Genomic DNA, 25,388 nt, shown 5'->3' with positions numbered 1-25,388 from the left:
ACACCTGTGAGGTGGGATGGATTATCTCGGCAAAGGAGAAGTGCTCACCAACACACATGTAGACAGATTTGTGAACACTATTTGAGAGTAATGGGTCTTTTGTGTTTGTAGAAAATGTTTCAGATCTTTGAGTTCAGCTCATGCAAAATGGGAGCAAAACCAAAAGTGTTGCGTTTATATTTTTGGTCAGTGTAGTTTTACTTTAACTTTAGGTTTCTATAATAGGTTCCATTACATTAACTCATTACTTCCCACGCCATATTCACATGCCATTATTGTCCTAGGATCTATATATCCGGCTTACTTGATAACACCCGTTCCATAAAACATCCCTGGGCCAGGTTGTGTTCTGCGGGTTGCTCCAGACATGTTTACTTCACATGTGGTGAGGCATCTTGAAGTACTTGAACGATTTTGCAACAAGACAGCAAGCTTATGACAGTGATCTTTACCATAAACTACATATTGGAATCCCTCCCAATCTCTCCCTTTGGATGTCTAAACTAATGCAAAGAATGTGCAATGAATGAATCAAGTAAACTGGGCTTGGGTTGTAGAAGCGGAAGAGGCATCTGCATCTCTTCCCCTTTGATGAGCGCCGCAGTTCTCCACATTGATATTTGAAAGGCGTCTGACTTATCAAGAACCGAGAAGCCTTCACATGTGAATCTTGTTAACTAACATTTCTATACAGTTCTTTCATCAAACGGATAAAACTGAGAAAACATCAAAACCTCTTCTTTCTTTCTTTCTCTTTTTGACCCAAATATATCCATTCTTGTAAATACAATATATCCCTGAATAATAGGCATATATTGTACACATCTACACCCTCTCTTTTCTACAGGATCGCATGCACCCTACTTTTGAAGCCTCTGCCTTGCCAACCTGTGAAATTGAAAACCTTGATGGATCTTGTTCCTAGGAAATCCACTGCACATCAGAAGAATTTTTTTTAATTTTTTTTAATTTTTTTTGCGGTGATACATCTAGTATTTATAGGCTGGTATAAAAGCGTAATAATTGCCAAGGAGCAGCTAAAGGGTATGAATTTGACTTACGTTGTGCAGATCAACCTACAGTCCCTTAAAGGGTTTTTTCCTTTTATCCACTATCCACAAGCATAGTTGATAAAGGTATGATCACTGGGGGTCAGAGTGCTGGGACCCCCATAATCTTGATAATGGGGGCCCTGAGGTCCCCTGTGTAAATGGAACAGGGTTGTGCATTACCACTGTCCTATTCACTGTCTATGGGACGGCAGACTACCACTGCTCTATATGCAAGCTACTCAAGTACCCACTTCTCAAGAAATGTGGGTGTTTCAGCAATTGGACCCCCAGTGATCATGCCTTTATTGCCTGTCTTGTGTGGGGATTCTGTGCACAGCCTTACAGTCTATGCCCACAGCTTTTCCATGTGCAAGGACCCTTAGGGTACGGCCACACGGTCAGGTTACTAATGCAATTTTGGAAGCCAAAATCAGGAGTGGATCATAAAAGGAGATAAGGCATAAAGAACAGATATGACATTTATTTTAATCCGCTCCTGGTTTCGAAAACCTGACCACGCGGCTGCGCTCTTATAATGAAGTGGAAATAAATAACCTTATTTCATCTGACTCTTCCCATTCATTCACCTACTGAACATGTGTTTCTGTTCCTCTCCTCTTTGAATAGCTAATAAATTGATGTCATCTTACCATAAAACTACATGGCCTATTCCTGTTAAGTAGTTGCTGGATGGCACCTTTCATCTCCCACATGGTCAATGCAGATACAGTAGTACTAAGATGAGCTGTTCTTCACGCTTTTTATGAAACTCTCGATAGAGTTACTGTATGTGCCTAACAGCAGCTATAATGTAAGGTCCAACTTAAATGGGTTCTCTGGGATTTTTATATTGATGGTCTATTGTGAGGATAGGTCATCAATAGCTCACTGGCGGGGGTCCGACTCTCTGCACTTATGTAGATCAGCTGCTTTTAAGTTGCTCCGGCTCCAGGGGCAGGCACCACAGATCCATCCACTGTATTGTGGACATAGGTGGTTACTGCAGTGCTGTTCCCACTGAAGCGAATGAACGCTGTGCTACAGTAACCATCTCCGTCTGCTAGCTCCTCCATAGCTGGCAATAGCTACTGCAGAACAGCTGATTGGCAGGGGATGTCAGGCTCCCGCCATTCAGATATTGATGACCTGTCCTAAGGATAAGCCATCAATATAATATATCCTAGAGAACCCCCTGGAGGACCCAAAGTGTTGAGTCTTTAAAAACCCACATCCAAGGTAGCTATCATTGGAATTTTTTTTACAAATCGGAGAAAGATTGGAACAAACCAATTCCATTTATATAATTTTCTCCAGCCGGGGAGCAGACCACCTTCTTGACGCCCAAGTAGCAGCCCAAGGACCATATGTGATCCATGTGTGGCACCTCGATAAGGTATTTTGCCCTCCGCCGGTGAGGATATGGGTAGGAGCAGATTTTCTCCTAGGAAAGAGGGGAACTGTTATCCGACAGCACCAGAAACAGGAAGTAGAACGTGACCGTTCTCTCTGCTGCATGCGGGGGGAGAAAGTTGCTAAGAATGGCGGCTGATGGTAAAGAACTGAATGGAATAAGGGCTTCGAGGCGCTGTGGTTGGCACACTTAGGGCTGGCTGTTCTTGAATTTTAAGACAAAATAACTCATACGTATGAATCAATGGGTATTCGTTTAGAAAATACTCTATACATTCTATGGAGGATATATTACAGTCGTGAGCATGTTTGAAGCCCCTATCCATTCCAATATGTTTTGGTTATTTTCTGCATTTTACTGAGCATACATTGTTTTTGTGATAAATTTCTGCTTTTATTTTTCTGCCAGCAGATACTGGACTCTGCATGAAAACACATTGGCTCGAACTCCTCGATATTAATAATAGTTTCACAAAGTTTGCCGAAAGAAGAGCATGAATGCCCAGAGCCCGTGTTTAGTGTTTGATTTAGAGTGAAATTTTTGGTTCTGCTTATGTTTTTCTTATGGGTTTTACAAGGAGAGAGCGAAACAATTCTCCAAGTACAAAACAGGAGCATAATAACCGAGAGTGAACACAGAGAGCTTACCGGTCCCATCTTTTACATTGCAATCTCAGGCCTGAACGCCGACTCGGCCTCATGCACACGATCATATGTTTGGGACGATTCACATATTTTGTGGATCAGATGCATACCTATTCCTTTCAATGGGGACGCAAAAGATGTGGACAGCACACCATGTGCTCTCCGCATCCATATGACCATCCTGCAGCCCGCAGTCCGTTTTGTGGACAAGGATAGAAGATTTCTACATGAATGAAAAAAATAATTCTTGCCATGCAAATGGCCGGGATCCATGTTTTGCGGATTGTGTGCATGAGTGGTTTTCCATGACTTGAATAGACGTGAGCTGCGATACTAGCCAAAGCCGTATGTATGGCGCTGTGCTTGGGTAAACAATCAGAGAGGGGTGGAGGCCTTTATTTAGCTGACTGCCTAGCAGCGGAAGTCGGACCATACATAGTCCATCCATATTAAAGTCACAGAAAATCATGGAATAATAGGTATTGAAAAACAAAAATATAAAAAATAGGGCCGCATGTGCCCTTCTGAATTCAACTGTATTGCCTTCCTCAGGACTGTCATACAGTTTCATAACAGTATATGGTAGTGCCGTGTGGCATTTGTTTCTGCTTGGGTGGTATTTTGTTCTGCACTACGGTATTGCTGACCTCATCTACTTCTGTTGGCTGCCTTCTGTCAGCTTGGACCCACCTACAATGAAGGGCCTTTATTTATTTATTTTTCCAGGGCCACTTTAAGTTCCCAGTCCACCCCTGCTCATGAGGTAGGTAAAGATGCGAACAGAAGGGCCACCTCTACCATTGCTAACAAACTAATGGGGGGAGGTTCTTTTAGAGCCTTGAGCACAACGGTCCTTCTCACAGTTCTTAAACAAAGACTCTGCCTTCCATGTCGACCCCTTGTGCACCCTTTATGTATGTGGCATGTAATATCCAGGATTAACTTACTGATGACCTAGGCTAGATCATTAAGTCTACAGAGAGTAAGGAACGGCACTCCGAGGGAATTTGTCATGCAATTAAGGTTTTATTGTAGATTGAGTGTCACCAACAACAATAAAGCAACGTTTCCAAGCTGTGATGTGGAGCTGTGGTAGGACAGAAGTCGCCAAAGTGGGATAGATCATCAATAAGTCCTGGAAATCTCTTGGCACCCCTGCTGCTTTGGTGCCATATTCGGGCCTGGAAACTACACAGCTCCCTCCATACATGGTGTTGTGGCCTGGTTATTGCAGCCCTGCCACCATTTATCTATTCTAAGGATGTCACCAGTAAGTTTAAGCCCCTTTACACTGCTCCTTCCTGACAATTGCCTGCTCATCTGTGGAGGTGACTGATGTACTTATATGCAGCAATCCCATCCACAGTATGAAGAGGAGCAATCGCTAATGCCTTTGCTTGTCCCCATACAGAATCATTGTTTGCTGGCAAATAATGATTTAGCTTTGTCACGGCTTGGTGGTAGTTTGCCGTGACACTTTTGCTGTGCATTTTGGTTGCCGATCGCAATGTGTTGTTTGTTATGCATGCGTGTGCACTTCTCCTTTAAGGCTGTCTCCTTTCCCATTTCTGGTGTGTATGGGGTTAAGGTGTGTGTAAGGTGGAGCTGGGTGTGGCCTCATGGCTCTTATGTTCTGGAGTTGTGAGCCTGAGGTCAGATTGTCTTCAGTGTCTTGAGGAGCTGGTGCTAATCCATCTGCCAAGTCCTTGAGGGCCACCTTATGGGACATCAATGTCACCTGATGTCTTCTGATGTCACCTCTTTGTGTCTGTTGCTGTTACCCTACGTCACTGGTTGTATGTTTGGTGTGGGTTTATGTTTGGGGTTTGTTGTTATGTCTGGTTTGGTGTTTCATGTCTGGGGTGTTTGGTGTTTAAGGTCAGCATGGATGCCAGACATATCCTTTGTATGTCCTTACCTCTGCAAGGGGGTCCCTGGAGTTCCCCGGAGGGGGAACTACAAGCTCATTGGCCTGGTGCCACCATGGTTCATACCTCATGGTGGTCCAGGTTATTTTTACTGGATTCTGTGTTTGGTGCTTGTGCTGGGTCCTGCCTGGTCTGTGTGTTTGGGCCTATGCACATTTCCAGGATCCAGTGGTAGTGGCGTGGACGGCTCGAGTTCCTGTTTCAGCTGTGTCTGGTAGGTGTCCATGTTGGTCCTGTTGGCAGTGGTGTTTTCTGCCTCTGGACACTTACCTGTCGTGTAGTCCACTGCTGGCTGCTTTCTTCCCCTTTGTTGCTAGGGCTGTTGGAGACTCTGGTTCCTCCGTGTTTTGGAGTATTCGGTTGTCTCTACCTTCTGATGCCATATTGCAGGGACCGTTAGGGTCAGTAGGGCCCAGGTTCGAGAGTATGAGCCACCCTACCATCAAGGCCGGCTCATACAGTCAGGAGGTCAGGGATAGGACTTAGGGATGCTTAGTTGGTTTCCAGCTCCCCTTTCCCTGTTTCCAGGCCTAGCTCCTACCTTATTTTCCCCACATTGTATGGTGGGGGTTTTCCCCCACTCCCCACCGTGACAAGCTGTCTGCACGAACAATCTTATTACCCAATGAACACTTTGGTGGCACTTTTAAACAGGCTGATTATAGCCAACGAGCGTTCATATAAATGCTCATTAGGCATAATCTTCCTGAATATCGGGCAGTGTAAAGGGGCCTTTAGTCGTGGAAAATTCTGTCTCTTTTCTTTCGCTGGTACCATGTAGTATGGGGGAGATTTATCAAAACTGGTGTAAAGGAAAACTGACTTAGTTGCCCAGAGCAACCAGATGTCACCTTTCATTTTCCAAATGTGCTATGAAAAATGAAAGGGGGAATCCGATTGGTTGCTATGGGCAACTAAGCCAGTTGTACTTTACACAAGCATTAGTAAATCTCTCCCTGTAAGTGTTTTGCAGCCTTAATGTGTCTGTGCTAATGCTGTCACCTGTAGGAGATCTGTCCTGACCCTTGAGGGTAGCTTCAGCATCGGGGCCAGGAGTCCATTTTGAGTCTTCTTGGTCATCCAGAGGTTACCTGTCGATTTATTTGCTGCATAACACAATTATGTTTCAGCTTTGTTTAGTAACTTACATCATTTAGGTTACCTTTCATGATAGCCCTGAGGCGGCAATTATTCTCCAGTTTATTACACTGCCACCTCCATGTTTGTTTCTTATGATGTCCTGATGTGATATTTCACAGTGGAATGCCTAGTCAGACATAATGAACCCCATGGTTTCTTGTTGGCGATCTTCATGGTGAATTATTACTGCACACGTGAGGATACTGTTGGATTGCAGCAGGGTCGGACTGGCCCACCACACTACCAGAGGATCCTCCGGTAGTCCCAGTCTCTGAACCCATAGTGGGTCCCAAAGGTCCAGAGGAAAAACTATTTGTAGCTTACTTTGGAGCCAATCACTTGCCACTAGGGTCTATTTCTTTGATTTAAAACAGATTACACTTTATTGATGATATGAGTTTGGGCCCTGAGAATAATTACCTCTGGTGGGCCGAAGGAACCCCAATCCGACGCTGGATAGCAATTGATCCAGCTGTGATATTGTCCCACAGTTCACTACATTGTCCTTTCTTTTTCAGGGCGAGTCTGAGATATTCGTCCTTCTGGAATGTTTTATGAGACTTTTGGGGTAATTGTGATAAAATGTTTGCTCCTGGGATGATGTACCTGAAGGTAATGCCTTTTACTATTGATATTGTAAAAAAAAACTACTCACTTCACAATATACGGATGGTCAAACAATAAATAGTTAATATATTTGCAGAGTGCACTTATAGAGTCTTGTGCCAATAGACTAATTAGGATTCTTATGTGGAAATAAGTCAAAGAATACCAACTGTGTAAAAAAGTTAAGGTAACTGGTTTTAGAGAAAACATATTTTACTTGAACTTTTTGTTTTTGGATTTGTATTTTATTTATTAAACATAGTCATTTTTTACACTGTGGGTATTCTTTGCCTTATTTTCTTTCTCCTTTCACTATTGATACCGTAAAAAAGGCTTTGGAACCATTGTAGGCCTCATGCCAAAGACATGGATGTTACCAGTTGGGACCATGTCCCTGCATAGGCCAATGGGTAACACCCAGTTGGATTTTTTTTGCAGACTGCTGACAATTTATTTTTACATTTCTAGTACGAGTAACAGAGGAATGGCACAACATAGAGTCATAAGAATAGAAGCTGGAGAATTGTTATTACATGGGGAGTGCAAGTAGTTACTAAACCAAACATGTCAGGAGAGGTGACAGGTCCTCTTTAGGAAATTCATGATAGGTGATGACTTGGGCTATTTGGGACTTTTGGTCGTGTCCTCTTTCATATGTTTTGAAGGAGACTTCAGGAAGATTTTGAAACTTGTGTTCCTTCAGTCCCTATAGGCCTGCAATGGTGGGTACAGTACATGGTGGGAAACAAAATAATGGTTTCATGTATCAAAATTGGCTCCAAATCAGATAAAAAGTAGCATTGTTTCATATTGCATGAGTTCTATTTGTCTAAACCAATTTTGATGGATGATACCTGTTGTTGTTGTGCTAGAGTCATAATTCAGTATAAATCAGCCAAAGCCAAGGTCACTGAAAGTAGTTGCCACTTTGGAGAATGTATACTTCTTGATAGAAGCGCGTCCCAACTAAGCTGATCAGGCTATGTTTTGCTGGGACTCCCAGTGATCGTCTCCCAGTGTTCAGCTGTAGCAAGTGTTTGGTTTCATTCCAGCGCATTTCACAGTCCTCATTGAAATCAGTGGGCTGCACATGTAGTTTAAAGGGAATCTGTCACCACCTACCTGTAAATAAAACCGCCAGCCTCTGTAGATGTGTGCTTGGCAGGAGGTTCTAATGCACTTGGTCCCATCTTCCTATGTGCCTCAAATTTTGAGAAATAAGCCTTTTAATTTTATTCAAATTAGCCCCTAGGAGGAACAAGGGCATTACCGTTGCATGGGACCCTCATCTTCTTTGCAGGCCATGCCCCACCACTTTGACGTTAGGCAGTGTAAAGGTAAAGGTGGCTGTGCAGTACAGGGCTGTAGATTGCCGGGCAAATAAATGCCGTACTATGCATCTGCCTGCCAAGCTCCAGATCTGTACTGTGCAGCAGCATGACTTTAGTGCCAGGTATGATTACCTCTACCCTACCTTTCCCTGTCAGTCAAAGTGGTAAGGACATGGCTGGCAAAGAGGATGAGCGGAGCCTCGGGTGGAATGATATGCAAAGACAATCTCATCGTTGAAACTAGGGGCTAATTTGCATGAAATTAAAAAGCTTATTTCTCAGATTTGGGGGCACAAAGAAAGATGGGACAAAGAGCATTACAATCGCCAGACAAGCGCACATCTACATGGTTCTATTTACAGGTGACAGATTCTGTTTAAAGACATCCCTGGTCCTCCAGAGCAAGAGACACTCTTTGTAGCTACTTTCTGCTCCGGTTAAGAGATGAGGATCCTGATGAGGACACCCCATGGATTTCAGTAGCAGAACTGATGACTTCATGGAACATTGTGTTTCATCCATTTCTTTCAGCATATGTAGTTGTTTTATGCATGCCGTTTGTTTCATATGTTTTTGAATGTCTCGTGTAGGCTTGACAGTTTTAGCAACAAACCATTCTTAACCGATTTTTTGTTTTCAAGGCCAAAGTATGCAAAACTGACTGCTAATCGTCATATGAAATAATAAGGTAATGAGATGCATTAGACATAGAATGAACCCACTGAGCTTAAGAAAAAAAAATTGTTGAACTATTATGGTATAATGTTATAAAAAAAAAGAGTGGTAAGAAATCGACGTTAACAATAAAAGAAGGGTAATCTTTTTATGTGACCTGTAGCAAGTGGAAAGAGCATGTTCTCAAAATTGTACCTCCAGTTTATTGCAAAACTTAATGGAAGTTTGTTGCAAGAATCGTCATGTGCCTCTCGTATGGGTGCTGATTTACTGGTACTATACTTTAGGACCGGTGGCCCATATGCTCTGAGATGTTGGCTTGAAGAATCAACATGCACTTCTCAAACTGAATAAGGTAAAAAAAATTGCTGTGCTGAAAGGATCATTGACTTGAGAAGACATGAGATCCATCTCAGAGGAAAGTCCCTGCCTAACCTGCATCAGATAACCCCTTCCCATATGTTCTATAAAGGTCAAACATTTTGAACCGCTAGGCACAGGTGCTCCTTGAAATTCACTTCAGTAGGCAAATGTTATTTTCCCAGCACCCTGCTCCTTACCATATAATATCTGTTTGAGGGGGTTGCCAACAAGGAGACCCCATCATGTTATTCTGCTGGCAGAAGGCAAGGGGCATGATGAGGGAGCTTTAAAAAAATGTGAGATTGGACATTTTATAGATCTAGAATTTACAGAAGTGAGAGTGATTTTTTTTTATTTTATCAAACGTGGTTCAGAAACAGCATTAGGCAACCTGAGAAGATGCCATCACTCACTTCATGTGGGAGAACCTATGGCAACCTGGATAAATATAGTCTATATTTGCCATACTGAAGGTTGGGTGGAAAAGGGACCAACTCACACCCAAGGAACTCAGTGTACCTGGAGCCATCCTTGTCAAAAATACCAAGCTTTTTGTTGGTTGTTGTTTTTCTAAAGAAGCTGAAAATAATTTCCTTCATCCACATTGTGTGGTGGTAATTTCTTTGATAATTCATTCACCTATGCAAATATCTAAAGTACTTTGCAAACGTTTTAGAAAGGTGTGAAAAAAGTGCTCCATAGTAAGAACAGAAGTGTTAATATTTTAAGTTTAAATTTATTCTGCAGCAGGACAATGGCCCAAACATCCAGCCAATGTCATTTACAACTATCTTCAGCATTAAGAAGAACATGGAGTCCTGGAAGTGATGATATGGCCTCCACAGAACCCTGATCGCAACATCATCCAGTCTGTCTAGGATTACATGACGAGACAGAAGGATTTGAGCTAGCCTACATCCACAGAAGATCTGTGGTTAGTTCTCCAAGATATTTGGAGTAACCACCCTTCTGAGTCCCTTCAAAAACTATATACAAGTGTATCTAGAAGTAATACTTTGAAGGCAAAGGGTGGTCACACCGAAAATTGATTTGAGTTAGATTTCAATTTTTTTTTAATTCACTTTCTATTGTGTTAATTGATAAATATAAACTAATAACACTTCTATTAAAGCATTCTTAGGGCTCGTTTACACGAACGTGTGCTGCCTGTTGCCGTATTGCGGACTGCATTTGCGGATCCGCAATATACCGGCACAGTTCTGTGGCCACCACGGATGCGGACCCATTCATTTCAATGGGTCCACAAATCCATAGATGCGTAACGGTGCGGAACGGAACACTACGGAAGCACTACGGAGTACTTTCTGGGGTTCCGTTCCGTGCTTCCGCACCGCAAAAAGATAGAACTTGCGCTATCTTTTTGCGGAATGGAAGGATCACGGACCCATTCAAGTGAATAGGTCTGCGATCCCCATGCACCTGCCCCACGGACGGTGCCCGTGCATTGCGGACTGCAATTTGCGGTCCACAGCTCGGGCACTGCGAGCCCTTACTCTGCAGTATTTTCTCTACATGTTGCCTAAAACTTTTGCACAGTACTGTACATCACTGTCTTTCATTCTGTGAATCTCTTGCAGAGTATAAGTGTCTTTGCTGCCCATAGCAAGCGGTCAGTGACCCTTTCATGTCCCCAGTCTAAAATATGAAAGCTGGACCCTGATTGGTCACACGACCACTTCTTCTCTGACACAGTTTTGATACATGAGGCCCTGTCATTTCTGTTGCTCTGAATATTCCGATTAATATATTCTAAATTGAGGCAAAAAAAATAAAAAAATGATGTAGAGTAAAGAACTTGTAAGCATATTTCGTAAGCAGAAGAAAATAAAACATGCTCCAAAACATAGTTTATATATTTTGAAAATATATTTAAAAACATTAAAAATTTCTATTTTTTGAACATATATTATATGTTATGTAGTACACTTAAATAGAGGTAATCCTATTTACAATATGATCTCAAATGCTTTGCAGTTTAAATGCCATTCTCCATGTTTTCAATTACATAATTATATAAATATACTTAACATACAATAAATATCTGTTACACATTGTGAAAATATATAGATTTTTTTTCCTCCAGAGAGAACAAGGCCACATACATGAAACTTACATATTCAAAGTGTCTCACTTTAACAAGGCGGTAGGCATGTGACATGCAAAATATACCTTTTGCCACAAACAGACCACGGCAAAACAGAAAAAAAAAAAAATGGTTGACAAGGAAGTCAGTCTTGCAGCCTGGTTCAGCTAGAACTGCCAAGCCTAGCATCGGAGGTGTGTTTGCTGTGGCATATAATAGCTCTGCACTATGCCGATAGCTTCCTGAAACATTCTCGAAATACATCATTGACATTGCATCTGACTGCCTCATATCATCTTGGACATTTGCATATTTGGGATTAGTCTTTGCATTGGACATATAGACTATGGATAATGTCAGAAATCTGGATAATGTTCACATTATCCGGAACGTTCTTGGATAATGTTGGTTGGAATCTTATCTGCATATCATAGTTTTGGGAATTTCCCAATGTAAGTTCCGACTGATCAGTGGGGAAAATTACTGATGGGTGGCAATCATTTATGATTAAAACGGAGAGTCATAGTGAATTTTCAATGTTGGCACCCACTGATTTTAGGAACTCCATGGACCATCAAAGTTTCCCTCCTTGGTATTATCTAAACATTCTCTAACATAGCACATTAAAGGAGTTCTCCAAGATTCTGATGCTGATTACCTATCCCCAGGAAAGTTCATCAATACTACATCGGCTGAGGTCCGACTCCCAGAACCCCGCCAATCAGCTGTTTGAAGAGGCCGCGGCACTCTGGTGAGCGCCTCGGACTCACCACAGCTTACCAAGCACATCTCCGTCCATTGGATAGTGGCTGTGCTTCGTATCGCAGCTCAGCCCTATTCACTTGAATGGGAATGAGCAGCGCCTAGGCCACGTGACCGATGAATGTGACATTACTGGCCATTGCCTCATCAAACACCCGGGACCCCCACTGATCTGATATTGATGACGTATCCTGAGAATAGGTCATCAATATCAGAATTTTAGAATACCCTTTTAAAAAATGTACTAGGGCAGTCAACCCCTTTCAATGACATCATGCACCTAACCTATAATCATACATGTAGACAGTCTTCTAGGATACTCGACAAGTACCGATATTATCCAAGGTTAGTGAACGCTGACGTTATCCATAGCTTATATAAATATATAGTTCTATATGTATCCACATATGTACACGTATATACATATTCATACATACAAATATTTACAGACTCTGTGTATATATAAATATATATATATATATTTACCAACATAAATATGTATACACAACCACACTGACGTGACTGACTGGGGAACTCTCCGAATGTGCTTTTTTGTAGTCTTCCTTTTTTTTAATTACCACAAAACTAAGATGCATAGTGAGATTCTGGAGGATCACACGGGCTGCTGACACTTTTGGATTCCTACTTGGAAAACAGATTGTTTTAAAATAACAATATATAATGTAACCCATGGCAACGAACCATTTGTAATCCATCATGAGACCATCTTTTTGGATTGGTTGCTATTAGTTATAAAATGTTGCGATGATAAGACTTTTTATTAGTTCTCTAAAATAACTGACCTGAACTGTTTTCTTGTGGTTCATTGGTCAAGTACGCCATTAAGTATGACCTGGTCCTTCATAGAGCTTTGCCCAACTTGGTTTAACTGTTGCTGCCTTAAAATGACAACCTTATTGAGGCTTCTTTTGTGGATCTAATATTCCCTTGTAACCAAATTACAAATCTTTTTGTCTTTGAACAAATCATTGTGGTGCGAACACCTCAAAGTAGGGCAACGCTTCATGTATTCTAGCTTTTGGGGGAAATCTAGTTTAGATTTGTTTCATTTTGTTGCCTTTTCTCAATATGACTAAACATTTGCATGGATTCAGTTGGATTTGTAAACCAATGTAGACAGGTGTTTCATGAAGTCATGTTGTTCTCATACTTGCATTGGTCAATACAGTTTGTGTTGCATGACACAAGCAATGCCAACCCTGGCTGATTTTAATCAAGGTGGCATAGCCTATCAGTAAAGGACAAGGTGTTTTAGAGAACAAGATAAAGATCTCATTGAAAACTTAAGAAAGATCCAGTGCTAGTCTTCCACCTTCAACCCAACTTGCGCCTAAATCGGCGGCCACTTCTCTACACATAGTGTAGGCCTAGCTCTGATGATTCCTGTCTACATGGACTAGACTTTTAGTTGGCTCTGTGTATTGATACTAGGCCATATGAATCAAAGGCATTGCTATTTTGTGAGAACAGCCAGATATATGTGTTCGCAAAGGGGAACTTGTGCAGGACTCAGAGGTTTCATTGGTTGCCATGGATTTCATTGTGTTGGTTGGTATCTAAGATAGTTAAGGGGGAATTGTCTTTGGTATCTGTCAATTGACTGGAGAGGGAAAGATTGAGGTATGGATGATTGCCCAAATATGTCAAAGTGACACCCTAACACATAGAGAGGCAGATATGCTGTTTTGACGCCTAGAACATGGACTGTTCTAGTGCAGTTTTGACAAAGAAATTAAACATCCGACTGGATCCTAGGGGTTGTTTCACCTTTGTCTTATGGACGTATCTTTCATAAATGTCCTCTTTAATCATTTAAGGCATATAATGAACTGTTGTGCCATTCTTATTGCAAAAGAACATCACCAGTTTTCTGTTGGAAACCAAAGAATATATCTATGGAGATGTGCTACATTTGTGGAGCTACCTGAACAAATGTTTTGTATCCTCCTAGCTGATGGGATGAACATCATCTCAACTCCATCTAAAAAAAAATAATGCTCCTGCTAATTCAGTAATAAGGAATATTCAGTCAAAAATGATTGATGATTGATATCCTGCTAAATGTCCAACCCCACAATAATTAGTCCATGGAATCAGAAGTGACTAAACTTCAAACGTGCCCAGTGTGAGGCCACTTTTGGCCTCTTCTACACATGGAGCCCCTAGAAGGTACTTTAATCAAAGGCAGCATATCTCATATACAAGTTATATGACAAGGGGCTGTTTAGTTATGCTTTAATGATGGAAGCTACAAAACTATACAACCTCTATATAATAAATATAGACATAATACTAGTATAATAATTCTAATTACAAAGTGGTTTGCAATTAGTATTGAAGTGTCTACTGCCCATCTTAATACCAGATACAGCCTCTAGACAATAGTTGCACTGTTTCAGGAAAAAAAAAAAATATTCATTTTTTTGTTATCTCAGTCTATAAAGGAGTTCTCTGGGATTTACATATTGATGACCTATCGTCAGATCCTCGGGATAGGTCATCAATATAAGATCAGCTGGGGTCCAACTCCCCGCCGATCAGCTATTTGAGGAGGCCGCAGGTTCCTCGCAGCTTACCAAGCACAGTGCGGTACATTGTATTGTGGCTGTGCTTGGTATCGCAGCTCATCCTCATTTATTTCAGATAAATCCCGTAGAACCCCTTTAATGCAATAGACATATAAAGAAGCATAATGCTGGAGAAACGTTCACACAGCAATGAATGGCAAATGATGCCATTAATAACGGAAGCTAAGTACCTATCAGTAGCCAATAGGTTTTCCAGAAAACAGCAAGAACTAATGGCAGGTATGAATTACCGAACGTCTGCTTGCCCTGTCTACTTAGTTGTATATTAGGCATAGATTTATTTTCATCATACTTTGAATAGTTTCCATTTTAAGAGTACACATGACTGACTTAGGTTCCTAATCTTATGGACGCTCCTACTCAAAAGATAAGAATGTATCAAAACATCTATTCTGACAAAAACACACCACTTAAAGTGCCTTCATCCCAAATGGAAGAACCTATCAACTAAAGAGTGACCAGTATTGAAACCTGGTGATGGTTTTGCAAGCAGAAGGGCTATTTTTACCTAGTACCTAGATATTCCCGAATTCTCTTTTAGGGGAACCTGTCACCATGAGAAACTGCTATCTAATCTACTGGGAGCCTTTCATACAGCAGGAGGAGCTGAGCAGATTGATATACTGTACTACATCTTTTGCTTCAAAATTATATAACTTTTAACTGATTAAGTGAAATCCATGCTCTTTCTATGCTTGAGAGTCCAGTAGGCGGTTTTACTCAATGATTGACAGCCCCTCTGTAAGAACATGCATACAGAGATAGCTGCCAATCACCGGGTAGGACTGCCCACTGGACTCAGAAGCTCAGGACGTGCAGGGATTTAAGTCAATCATTTTCAAGTTATGCTGAGTATTTTTCCTTAAATAGGTTGTCCCTTTTTTAAACTCACCTGCCCCCCTCCACTCCCTTCTCTCTCCCAGAGTCTCTTCACTGCTCCTCTGGTCTGTCAGCTTCCACACGGATGGGGTCAGATGTGCGACTGTAGCCAGTGATTGTCCCTAAGTGGCGTGTGACCCACTTGGGGATATGTCACTGCTGAGACCAGTCATTGGTAGCAGTGGCGCACAGTCCATATGAAAGTTGACAGATGGGGACTGGAATACCAGTAAAGAGAGCCAGAATGGAGTCGCAGGGGGCAGGTGAGTATGGATTTTTCTATAGGTACAATTGGCTGGGGTGCAAATTTATGGGAAAAAAAAGGATGGACAACCCATTTTAATCTTTAGTGTTAATCTGTTTAGCTCTATAAATGCTACGGCAGATTCGAGTACATACTCAATATGCCAGGTCCCCTTTAAAGTGCACCTCCAGAAAGAGCAGGCAGCAAGTACACAATATTCGTTGTATCACTTCCCAAGGAAATGATAACACTGCTCCGGTATGAGGCAAGGTAGACCTCATGCCTCTTTGATATCAGTTGCCTTCTCCTCAATACTGATGACTAGGCACAATGGCTCACTTCTCTCACCCAAGGAAAAGCACTTTAAAGTTCCTGCACTACGGTTCCTAGAATCTGAGCCATTGGCCAGGAGTTCTGTATTTGTTGCAATGCCGCTCCTAGGGTTTTCAAGATTGGTGTCCTGCACACGTCACAACATCCAAATTGTTTGCTGCTTTCCTCAGAAGCCTGGTGACTGCTCCGCATCTCATTTGTTTGCCTATTAGCATTAAGAGGACAAGATTACACGGCCAAAAGTGCCTAGAAAAACAACATCCAGGTAGCATTTGTAATGCAAATGTCAACAGAACCCAGCAACCTTCTGACCATCTTCACCTTCAAGATCTCCTCTCTTCTACTCTATAACTTCCTTTTCTATGTTTTTTTTTGTTTTTGTGTGAGTGTGTGTTTTTTGTTTTTGTTTTACAAAACGCGCCAGTCCTGCATGAATTCAAGAATAGCATACAACAGCTGCAAGGTAGCACACAAAAGCCTGCAAGAAAGAGAAAGCTTCATGCCCTCACTGAAAGACAACTCGGTTTCCAACGCAGGTCTCGAAAACGTTTTAACATGAACATTGACTTTTTTCTTTTTTTTTTTTTTTAAATGCCTTCACTTTTTTTTTATTTATTTTTTTGATCAGTAGTCTGATTCGAGTTTGCAAACACCTTCACAACATACAAAAAGAATGAAATATTCATCTGATTATTTTTTTTTTTCCGGCTAGAACACGTATTCATGACAAGCTCTTTGCAACTTTTTTTTTCTTTTTTTCTTTTTTTGCAGGAACAAAAATTAAAAAAAAACACGAAAAATTAAAAATTAAACAGTAGAGCTATAACAACAGCACCTTGACATTTTTTAATTCCAACGCTATCAGAAGTTAAAAGCAGTAAACAGATATAATACCGACATGAATAAAGATACTGTCTAAATTGTAAACAGAATGTTTTGGTTGGATTTTTTTGTCTTTTGTCTGGATGACGACAGAGTGTTATCAATTCACGATTGAAGCAGCATGCATGCTTGTTTATATTTTTTTTTTATGATTTCAAATCTTGGCAACATCAACAAACCACAATGTTTTTTTGAGGAACGTAACGCAGGCTTATCTCTTAACCCATGGACTGCGAAAGGGGCCAAGGAACAATTGCACAGCAATGTGGTCCCAGCCCCCCTCGCAGAGTACAGGCTACGTTGTGCGCAGAGGACTCTGTTTCCCTTTAGGTTATGGATATGTTCAATAAATAGATTTGTAGAACCACGGTACTGTATAAACTTCATTTATACATGCAGTCCATAAAATTATTTTCTTTTACTGAATAATTTACCCTGTTATGTATATATACAAATAGATAATTTTCTCTTCAATATAATCTATACAAGATAACTTCACTATCTTCCTCTTTTTATGGTCAGTGTGCATACACAAGAAGTGTCTATTCTGATAAAGCGCCAACCAACTTTCTTTTTGCTATCCATGGTGAGAGCACGCACATAAGACTGGGTAGTTCGGCATTGCGAGTTCCAGTACCTCTTGTCGATGCCCCTGCAACCTTCCTTCATGTAGCCCATGGGATTGCATTTGGTCTCATAGAAATATTGTTTCAGTTGACCCTTGGGTACTGGGACTTTTTCAAGAACAGTAACTGTTTGACCCGCCATATCTATCGCCGTTTTCTTGTCTGCCGCAGTCACCCACTCGCTAATACTGTCACATACGCTCAATTCCCCGCGCCTGGCTGGGTCTGAGTGGCGTCGTACCCTCATGGACATGTTTGCAGCATCCAGGTAATTTTTATACTCCTCAAGAAGAAAAAGCAAAGGGGGCTCCAAAGGCACTTGAGTGCTCAGCATAACCCTTGATGAATACATATCTGAGTCCTTGTTCTCCTCACTCTGCCTTAAGTTTTGTTCCTCTTCTAGGAGTTCTTCTATGACATGTTCAAAGGTATCTGTCAGGGATGGAAGTCCACCTCCTCTTGAACTACCCATTGGCCCACCTATGCTTTCCAGAGTACCATGGGTCCGAAGACCCGGATAGGCCAGGCCACTTTGTCCTCTGACACTGGCTTCTTTCATAGGGGCAGCTTTCATGCAACTGAAGTATGAAATAACCATAGTAAGGAAAAGGATGGTCATTACTCTTCTCACCTGATGGAACTGCAGGAAGAAAACACAAAATAATACAAAGATTAGAATTGGGAAAGGCAAAAATACGACACAAGGGAATCACACATTTGAAATCCACAAGAACGTAATCAATTTATATAACTTCTAAGACCATAATCTCAATCCATTATGAATTTAGAATTTTTGAACATACTTTTTGAGGTAGAGAATGTAAGTAAACGTATGAATAAATGTCATTATCAGACCATCTTATCCCAATAAGGGGTTCTGTGGATCAGGGGCCTAACAAGGAGCCACAGGGCCCCTTAACAACACTTAGAATATTCCCCTTTCCACCATAACCATTTTCAGAAGCAAAGTCAAAAGTTCCAAAAGTTTATGATTATTTTATGATTTCATTAAAGGCTTTGTCCGCCTTTTACTATTGATGAGCTATCCTCAGGATAGGTCATCAATATCAGATCGGCGGGAGTACGACACTCGACACCCCCACTGATCAGTTGTTTGAAGAGAAGGCAGCGCTAAAATAAACGCTGCCTTATCTGCTCTGTTTATCTGCTCGCTGCAGCAATTGCAGTGGTAAGGCCTCTTTCACACTTGCGTTGTCCGGATCCGTCGTGTACTCCATTTGCCGGAATTACACGCCGGATCCGGAAAAATGCAAGTGAACTGAAAGCATTTGAAGACGGATCCGTCTTCAAAATGCGTTCAGTGTTACTATGGCAGCCAGGACGCTATTAAAGTCCTGGTTGCCATAGTAGTAGTGGGGAGCGGGGGAGCGGTATACTTACCGTCCGTGCGGCTCCCGGGGCGCTCCAGAGTGACGTCAGAGCGCCCCATGCGCATGGATGACGTGTCCATGCCATCACGTCATCCATGCGCGTGGGGCGCCCTGACGTCTCTCTGAAGCGCCCCGGGAGCCGCACGGATGGTAAGTATGCTGCTCCCCCACTCCCCACTACACTTTACCATGGCTGCCAGGACTTTAGCGTCCTGGCAGCCATGGTAACCATTCAGAAAAAGCTAAACGTCGGATCCGGCAATGCGCCGAAGCGACGTTTAGCTTAAGGACGGATCCGGATTAATGCCTTTCAATGGGCATTAATTCCGGATCCGGCCTTGCGGCAAGTCTTCAGGATTTTTGGCCGGAGCAAAAAGCGCAGCATGCTGCGGTATTTTCTCCGGCCAAAAAACGTTCCGGTCCTGAACTGAAGACATCCTGATGCATCCTGAATGGATTTCTCTCCATTCAGAATGCATGGGGATAATCCTGATCAGGATTCTTCCGGCATAGAGCACCAACGACGGAACTCAATGCCGGAAGAAAAGAACGCAAGTGTGAAAGAGCCCTAAGAAGGTATAATTACAAATATGGCGTCCACATTCACTTCTATGGGATGGCTCACTCTGTTCAAGTAAATACTACTGAGTCGTCTTATAGAAGTGAATGGGGATGCCATACTTATAATAACACCTGCTTAACACTGCAATTGCTACAGCGAGCAGATAAACAGAACGGAGAAGGCAGCGATCGAATGAGTACTGCCTTCTCTTCAAACAGCTGAGGATAGGTCATCAATAGTAAAAAGTCCCATATGTCTCTTCGTCCTGTCCCTGATTCATCAGTGGTCTACAATTTTCTACAAACCCTGTCCATCATTCACAGTAATATTTAACTCATCTCACCCCTAATTACTAGTAGTCTCTCTACCTGGTACTTACACCCTACATGCAAAATATTGGGGTGGGGTGGAATGAGCATTTTTGTTGGTTGGCCATACACATAAAATAGCTAAATGCTTGTTTTTCCAACAGCTATCATGTTGGCAGCTCACAGTTTGAAGAAGGAGGAAGCCACAAACACAAAAGAATTGGCCAGTGGAAATCTGACAGCTCAATACCCTCAAACATATGCCATCAGGGAAGAGTCAAGAGGCCCCACACACATTAGATGTTTGGCCGGTCCCACTGTAATTGGTGGGTTTGGTTGACGTACGTGGCCAGTATGTCTATGGCCAGCTTAAGACAGGCATCAGGAAAGTATTACTGAAACTGTAAAATATGTTAGAAGTTCCCCATAAAAAAGAAATTAACATTTATGAATAGCTTCAACTTCATACTTCCCCTATTTTCCATATTTACTTCTAAAAATCAATCAATATTCCCGCCACCAGATATATTATTTTTATTCATTGTAAGATTTGGGTACAATGTCATATTATACACCCACAAAATTACCTGCAGATCACCAAAAGCCACCACTATGGAACAATGAAATGTAACAAATGCAAAGATCTTCACAACCAGTAAACATACAGAAGTAGTCCAGTATACCATTTTGCATTTATACAGCTATAACTGGTATGGTGGTTACATATTTAACCCTATAAAACTCTATTTGTTTTACATATAAAAGCGTTGCTATTGTGCACACCTCTTCAGACGTCACCAGTACAAAACCTATGTATAGTTAACAGGCGTCATAAAATAATAAAACAGCAAAATGTGTATAGCCAGCTGAATAACTGTTCTGATTCAGCATTATTGTTGTACTGCAGTTGGTGGGTGGAGGCTGCACCTGAGTCTTTCTTCCTGGGTTTTCCTGTTTCTAAAGGTGGATTTTAGACGAGCAGATAATCGCTTAAGCCAGGGATGCCCAACCTGTTGCAAAACTACAACTCCCAGCATGCCTGGACAGCCTACAGATATTAAGGCATGCTAGGAGTTGTAGTTTTGCCACATCTGGAGGGCCGCAGGTTGAGCAACTCTGGCATAAGCGATCATAGGCAGCAGCAACTAAACGACCAAACGTTGTAGCAGGCAACTAGCATTTAAATGAAACAATTACTGTGCATTTCATTAATGGCAACCGATGAGTGTACTTGTCCGAACTAACGATTTTACAGACGTTGAGGCCATGTGACCAATGAACATGATGCCACATGGCCTAGGAAGAGGCCGAAGCACTCACAGAGTGCTATGACCTCTTCATGCAGCTGATCATGAGGGTGCTGGGAGTTGGACCTCTGCCCTAGTCATACTGATCACCCATTCTTAGGTTAGGCCATCAATGTGGAAATCCCTGAAAACCCCTTTAAGGTTCCCATACACCTCCAATCCTTCCTGACTCCATCATGTACAGGGAGTGTAGAATTATTAGGCAAATTAGTATTTTGACCACATCATCCTCTTTATGCATGTTGTCTTACTCCAAGCTGTATAGGCTCGAAAGCCTACTACCAATTAAGCAAATGAGGTGATGTGCATCTCTGTAATGAGAAGGGGTGTGGTCTAATGACATCAACACCCTATATCAGGTGTGCATAATTATTAGGCAACTTCCTTTCCTTTGGCAAAATGGGTCAAAAGAAGGACTTGACAGGCTCAGAAAAGTCAAAAATAGTGAGATATCTTGCAGAGGGATGCAGCACTCTTAAAATTGCAAAGCTTCTGAAGCGTGATCAGCGAACAATCAAGCGTTTCATTCAAAATAGTCAACAGGGTCGCAAGAAGCGTTCGGAAAAACCAAGGCACAAAATAACTGCCCATGAACTGAGAAAAGTCAAGCGTGCAGCTGCCAAGATGCCACTTGCCACCAGTTTGGCCATATTTCAGAGCTGCAACATCACTGGAGTGCCCAAAAGCACAAGGTGTGCAATACTCAGAGACATGGCCAAGGTAAGAAAGGCTGAAAGACGACCACCACTGAACAAGACACAAGCTGAAACGTCAAGACTGGGCCAAGAAATATCTCAAGACTGATTTTTCTAAGGTTTTATGGACTGATGAAATGAGAGTGAGTCTTGATGGGCCAGATGGATGGGCCCGTGGCTGGATTGGTAAAGGGAAGAGAGCTCCAGTCCGACTCAGACGCCAGCAAGGTGGAGGTGGAGTACTGGTTTGGGCTGGTATCATCAAAGATGAGCTTGTGGGGCCTTTTCGGGTTGAGGATGGAGTCAAGCTCAACTCCCAGTCCTACTGCCAGTTTCTGGAAGACACCTTCTTCAAGCAGTGGTACAGGAAGAAGTCTGCATCCTTCAAGAAAAACATGATTTTCATGCAGGACAATGCTCCATCACACGCGTCCAAGTACTCCACAGCGTGGCTGGCAAGAAAGGGTATAAAAGAAGAAAATCTAATGACATGGCCTCATTGTTCACCTGATCTGAACCCCATTGAGAACCTGTGGTCCATCATCAAATGTGAGATTTACAAGGAGGGAAAACAGTACACCTCTCTGAACAGTGTCTGGGAGGCTGTGGTTGCTGCTGCACGCAATGTTGATGGTGAATAGATCAAAACACTGACAGAATCCATGGATGGCAGGCTTTTGAGTGTCCTTGCAAAGAAAGGTGGCTATATTGGTCACTGATTTGTTTTTGTTTTGTTTTTGAATGTCAGAAATGTATATTTGTGAATGTTGAGATGTTATATTGGTTTCACTGGTAAAAATAAATAATTGAAATGGGTATATATTTGTTTTTTGTTAAGTTGCCTAATAATTATGCACCGTAATAGTCACCTGCACACACAGATATCCCCCTAAAATAGCTAAAACTAAAAACAAACTAAAAACTACTTCCAAATATATTCAGCTTTGATATTAATGAGTTTTTGGGGTTCATTGAGAACATGGTTGTTGTTCAATAATAAAATTAATCTTCAAAAATACAACTTGCCTAATAATTCTGCACTCCCTGTACATACACATTCAGGTATCTCATTTGTATGGCCAATCTAAAGCGTGCATGCATCATGTAAGGCTGGAGTCCTGGCTCGGTGTCATAAACATGCCTCATGATTGATTCCATAAACAAACCTCCTGTAGCCAAGACTCAGTGCCGTAAATGCGCCTCTTGTGGACCAGCAGCAGCCCAGGCATGTTGACATTACCATATCTCATGCAGCCTAGGACTGGTGCCATAATCGCACCTCCTGCAGGTGTAACTGTCTTCTACTGTATCCAATTGCATCATGTTGACGTTTCCATTTATCATTAGACTCATGTGGACACAGTAGACCTTCATGAATCTAGATCATCTAAAAGAGTTTTCCACTGCAAACCGCTGAAGTTGCTACCTTACTTCTCCAACACGCGGTAGAAAACTGATAGGTGGAATGTGGATAGTTATTATCAGCCATAAGTACGTATGGAAGTGGGTAGCAGGGAGTCCACTACAACTCAAGCATTATGAAATCACCATTGTATCGGATGTAAATGTTTTTTAAAGGGCAGCTGTACAGATTTGTCTCTATGACACTGGCTGACCTGTTACATGTGCACTTGACAACTGAAGACATCTGTGTTGGTTCCATGTACATATGTGCCCGCACTGCTGGAAAAAAAAGGTGTTTTAATATATGCAAATTAGCCTGTAGGAGCAACAGGGTGTCCCCATTACTCCTAGAGGCTCAGCTCTTTCTGCAACTGCTGCATCCTCTCCACTTTGATTGACAGGACCAGGCAGTGAAAACGTCATCCCACCTAGTCCCGTCAAACAAAGTGGAAAGGGTGCGGCAGTTGCAGAGAAAGTGGAGCCTCTAAGTGTAACAGAACTCCATAAAAAATGAATGGAGCATGTTGGAGTCTAGGATCAACGGGAGGTTGGTCCTAGACTCCAGCATTCTCCATTCATTTCCATGGAGTTCTGAGAACAGCCAAGAAAGTGTGCATCTTGGGAGTTGTAGTTTTACCACAGACAGAGGTTAGCCATCACAGCCCTAGAGGATCATTTGCATATATTAAAACATCCTTTTTCTCAGCAATGCGGGCACATATGAACATGAGGCCAACACAGATGCCTTCAGCTGCCAAGCGCACATGTAACAGGTCAGCCAGTGTCATAGGGACAAATCTGCTGACAGATGTGCTTTAGGTATCTATTGCCTTTGGAAATCTCTTATAGCTTTCTATTTAGAGGTCTGAGATAAAGATATAAGTGATGCTGCATCCAAGCCTAAAAAGAAGACCCACACGTCATCCCCATGACATTATCCCTTCATTCGCACATGGCGAATCTCGATTCCATTATCTTCTGTTTACCTACCAACCTTCTACATGGTGAAACATTGTATTTATTGAGAGAAACCTCCTGCACTGATAATTATCACATCCCTAGCAGAATATCTCTCTCTTTCCTATCCTCTGGAGAGGAAACGAATACGGTACAAATATTTGTTGTAGGATTTATAACCAGGAAGAGATAACCTGAGAGCTTTCTGGAGCGAATGCTACGTGTCAGAAGCCGTATAGAGATTTAATTTTTAATGAGCTCCCTTATTCTGTAAAAAGCATTGTAAGGGCATTATGGGAGATGTAACTAAGCAACCGCATCAAAGCTCTAGTAACATATTCAGAAATCGACTTTCATGAACATCATAGTGGAATGTGAGAATTCCCTAGCACTTTTTCTATTGCCGGTACTGCCTTTATGCAAGACAGACAATAGATAAAGAGTTTTAATCTAAAGAAAAAAGACACTGTACAGCTATATTTAGCAATGCAAAATATGCAAAATGTCTTTAGGCTAGCGCTCATCACAGGAGATGAGAAACGATCCATCATTCTAGGCAAAAAAAAACTCTGGATCCCAGTGTAAAATATTAAAGGAGTTTTGCGAGTGTTTAATATTGATTACCTATCCTCAGGATAGTTCATCAATATCTGAACTGAGCAGATCTGATCGGTGGGGATCTGACTCCCTCTCCTCAGGATGGGTCATCAGTATGTGATTGGTGGGGATCCAACACCAAGCACCTCCGCTGATTAGCTGTTTGAATAGGCTGTGGCGCTCCGGTGACCTCTTCCTAGGCCAGTGATGTCCCTTTCATCTGTCACATGAAAGCTAAATGGGGCTGAGCTGTGATACCAAACACAGCTGTTATCCAATGGACCATAGCTGCAAGGAGGCTATGGCCCTCACCGAGGAGCACCGATGCCTCTTTAAACAACAGGTGATCGGCAGGGGTACTTGGTGTTGGACCCCCACCATCCTGAGGATACTATAGGTCATCAGTATGAAACTACTTTAACTTTCTCCCTGACTTACCTCGAACCTATACAAATACAGCAAGGGACATTTGTCAAATTATGCACACCACGGGAAAAAAGTTTTACATTATGGCACATGCCAGATTTGAGACATAATTTGCCAAATTTCACTTCTCTCGTCACTTTGCTAAAGTGAGC

The 25,388-nt window shown here is 42.0% G+C and overlaps 1 protein-coding gene across 1 annotated transcript in view; it reads right to left on the bottom strand.

The window, feature by feature from the left end:
- Positions 1–17,358: 17,358 nt before the first annotated feature.
- LOC122920372 (brain-derived neurotrophic factor) overlaps positions 17,359–25,388 on the bottom strand; it is a 55,216-nt gene continuing 47,186 nt past the window's right edge. Inside the window, exon 2 of the mRNA XM_044269814.1 lies at positions 17,359–18,229. Coding sequence (XP_044125749.1) covers positions 17,462–18,208 — 747 coding nt within the window. The 5' untranslated portion in view covers positions 18,209–18,229 and the 3' untranslated portion in view covers positions 17,359–17,461. The remainder of the gene's footprint in view (positions 18,230–25,388) is intronic.

The sequence above is a fragment of the Bufo gargarizans genome, chromosome 10 (genome assembly GCF_014858855.1).
Source record: "Bufo gargarizans isolate SCDJY-AF-19 chromosome 10, ASM1485885v1, whole genome shotgun sequence".
NCBI lineage: Eukaryota > Metazoa > Chordata > Amphibia > Anura > Bufonidae > Bufo > Bufo gargarizans.
This window is presented reverse-complemented; position numbering and strand designations above follow the sequence as displayed.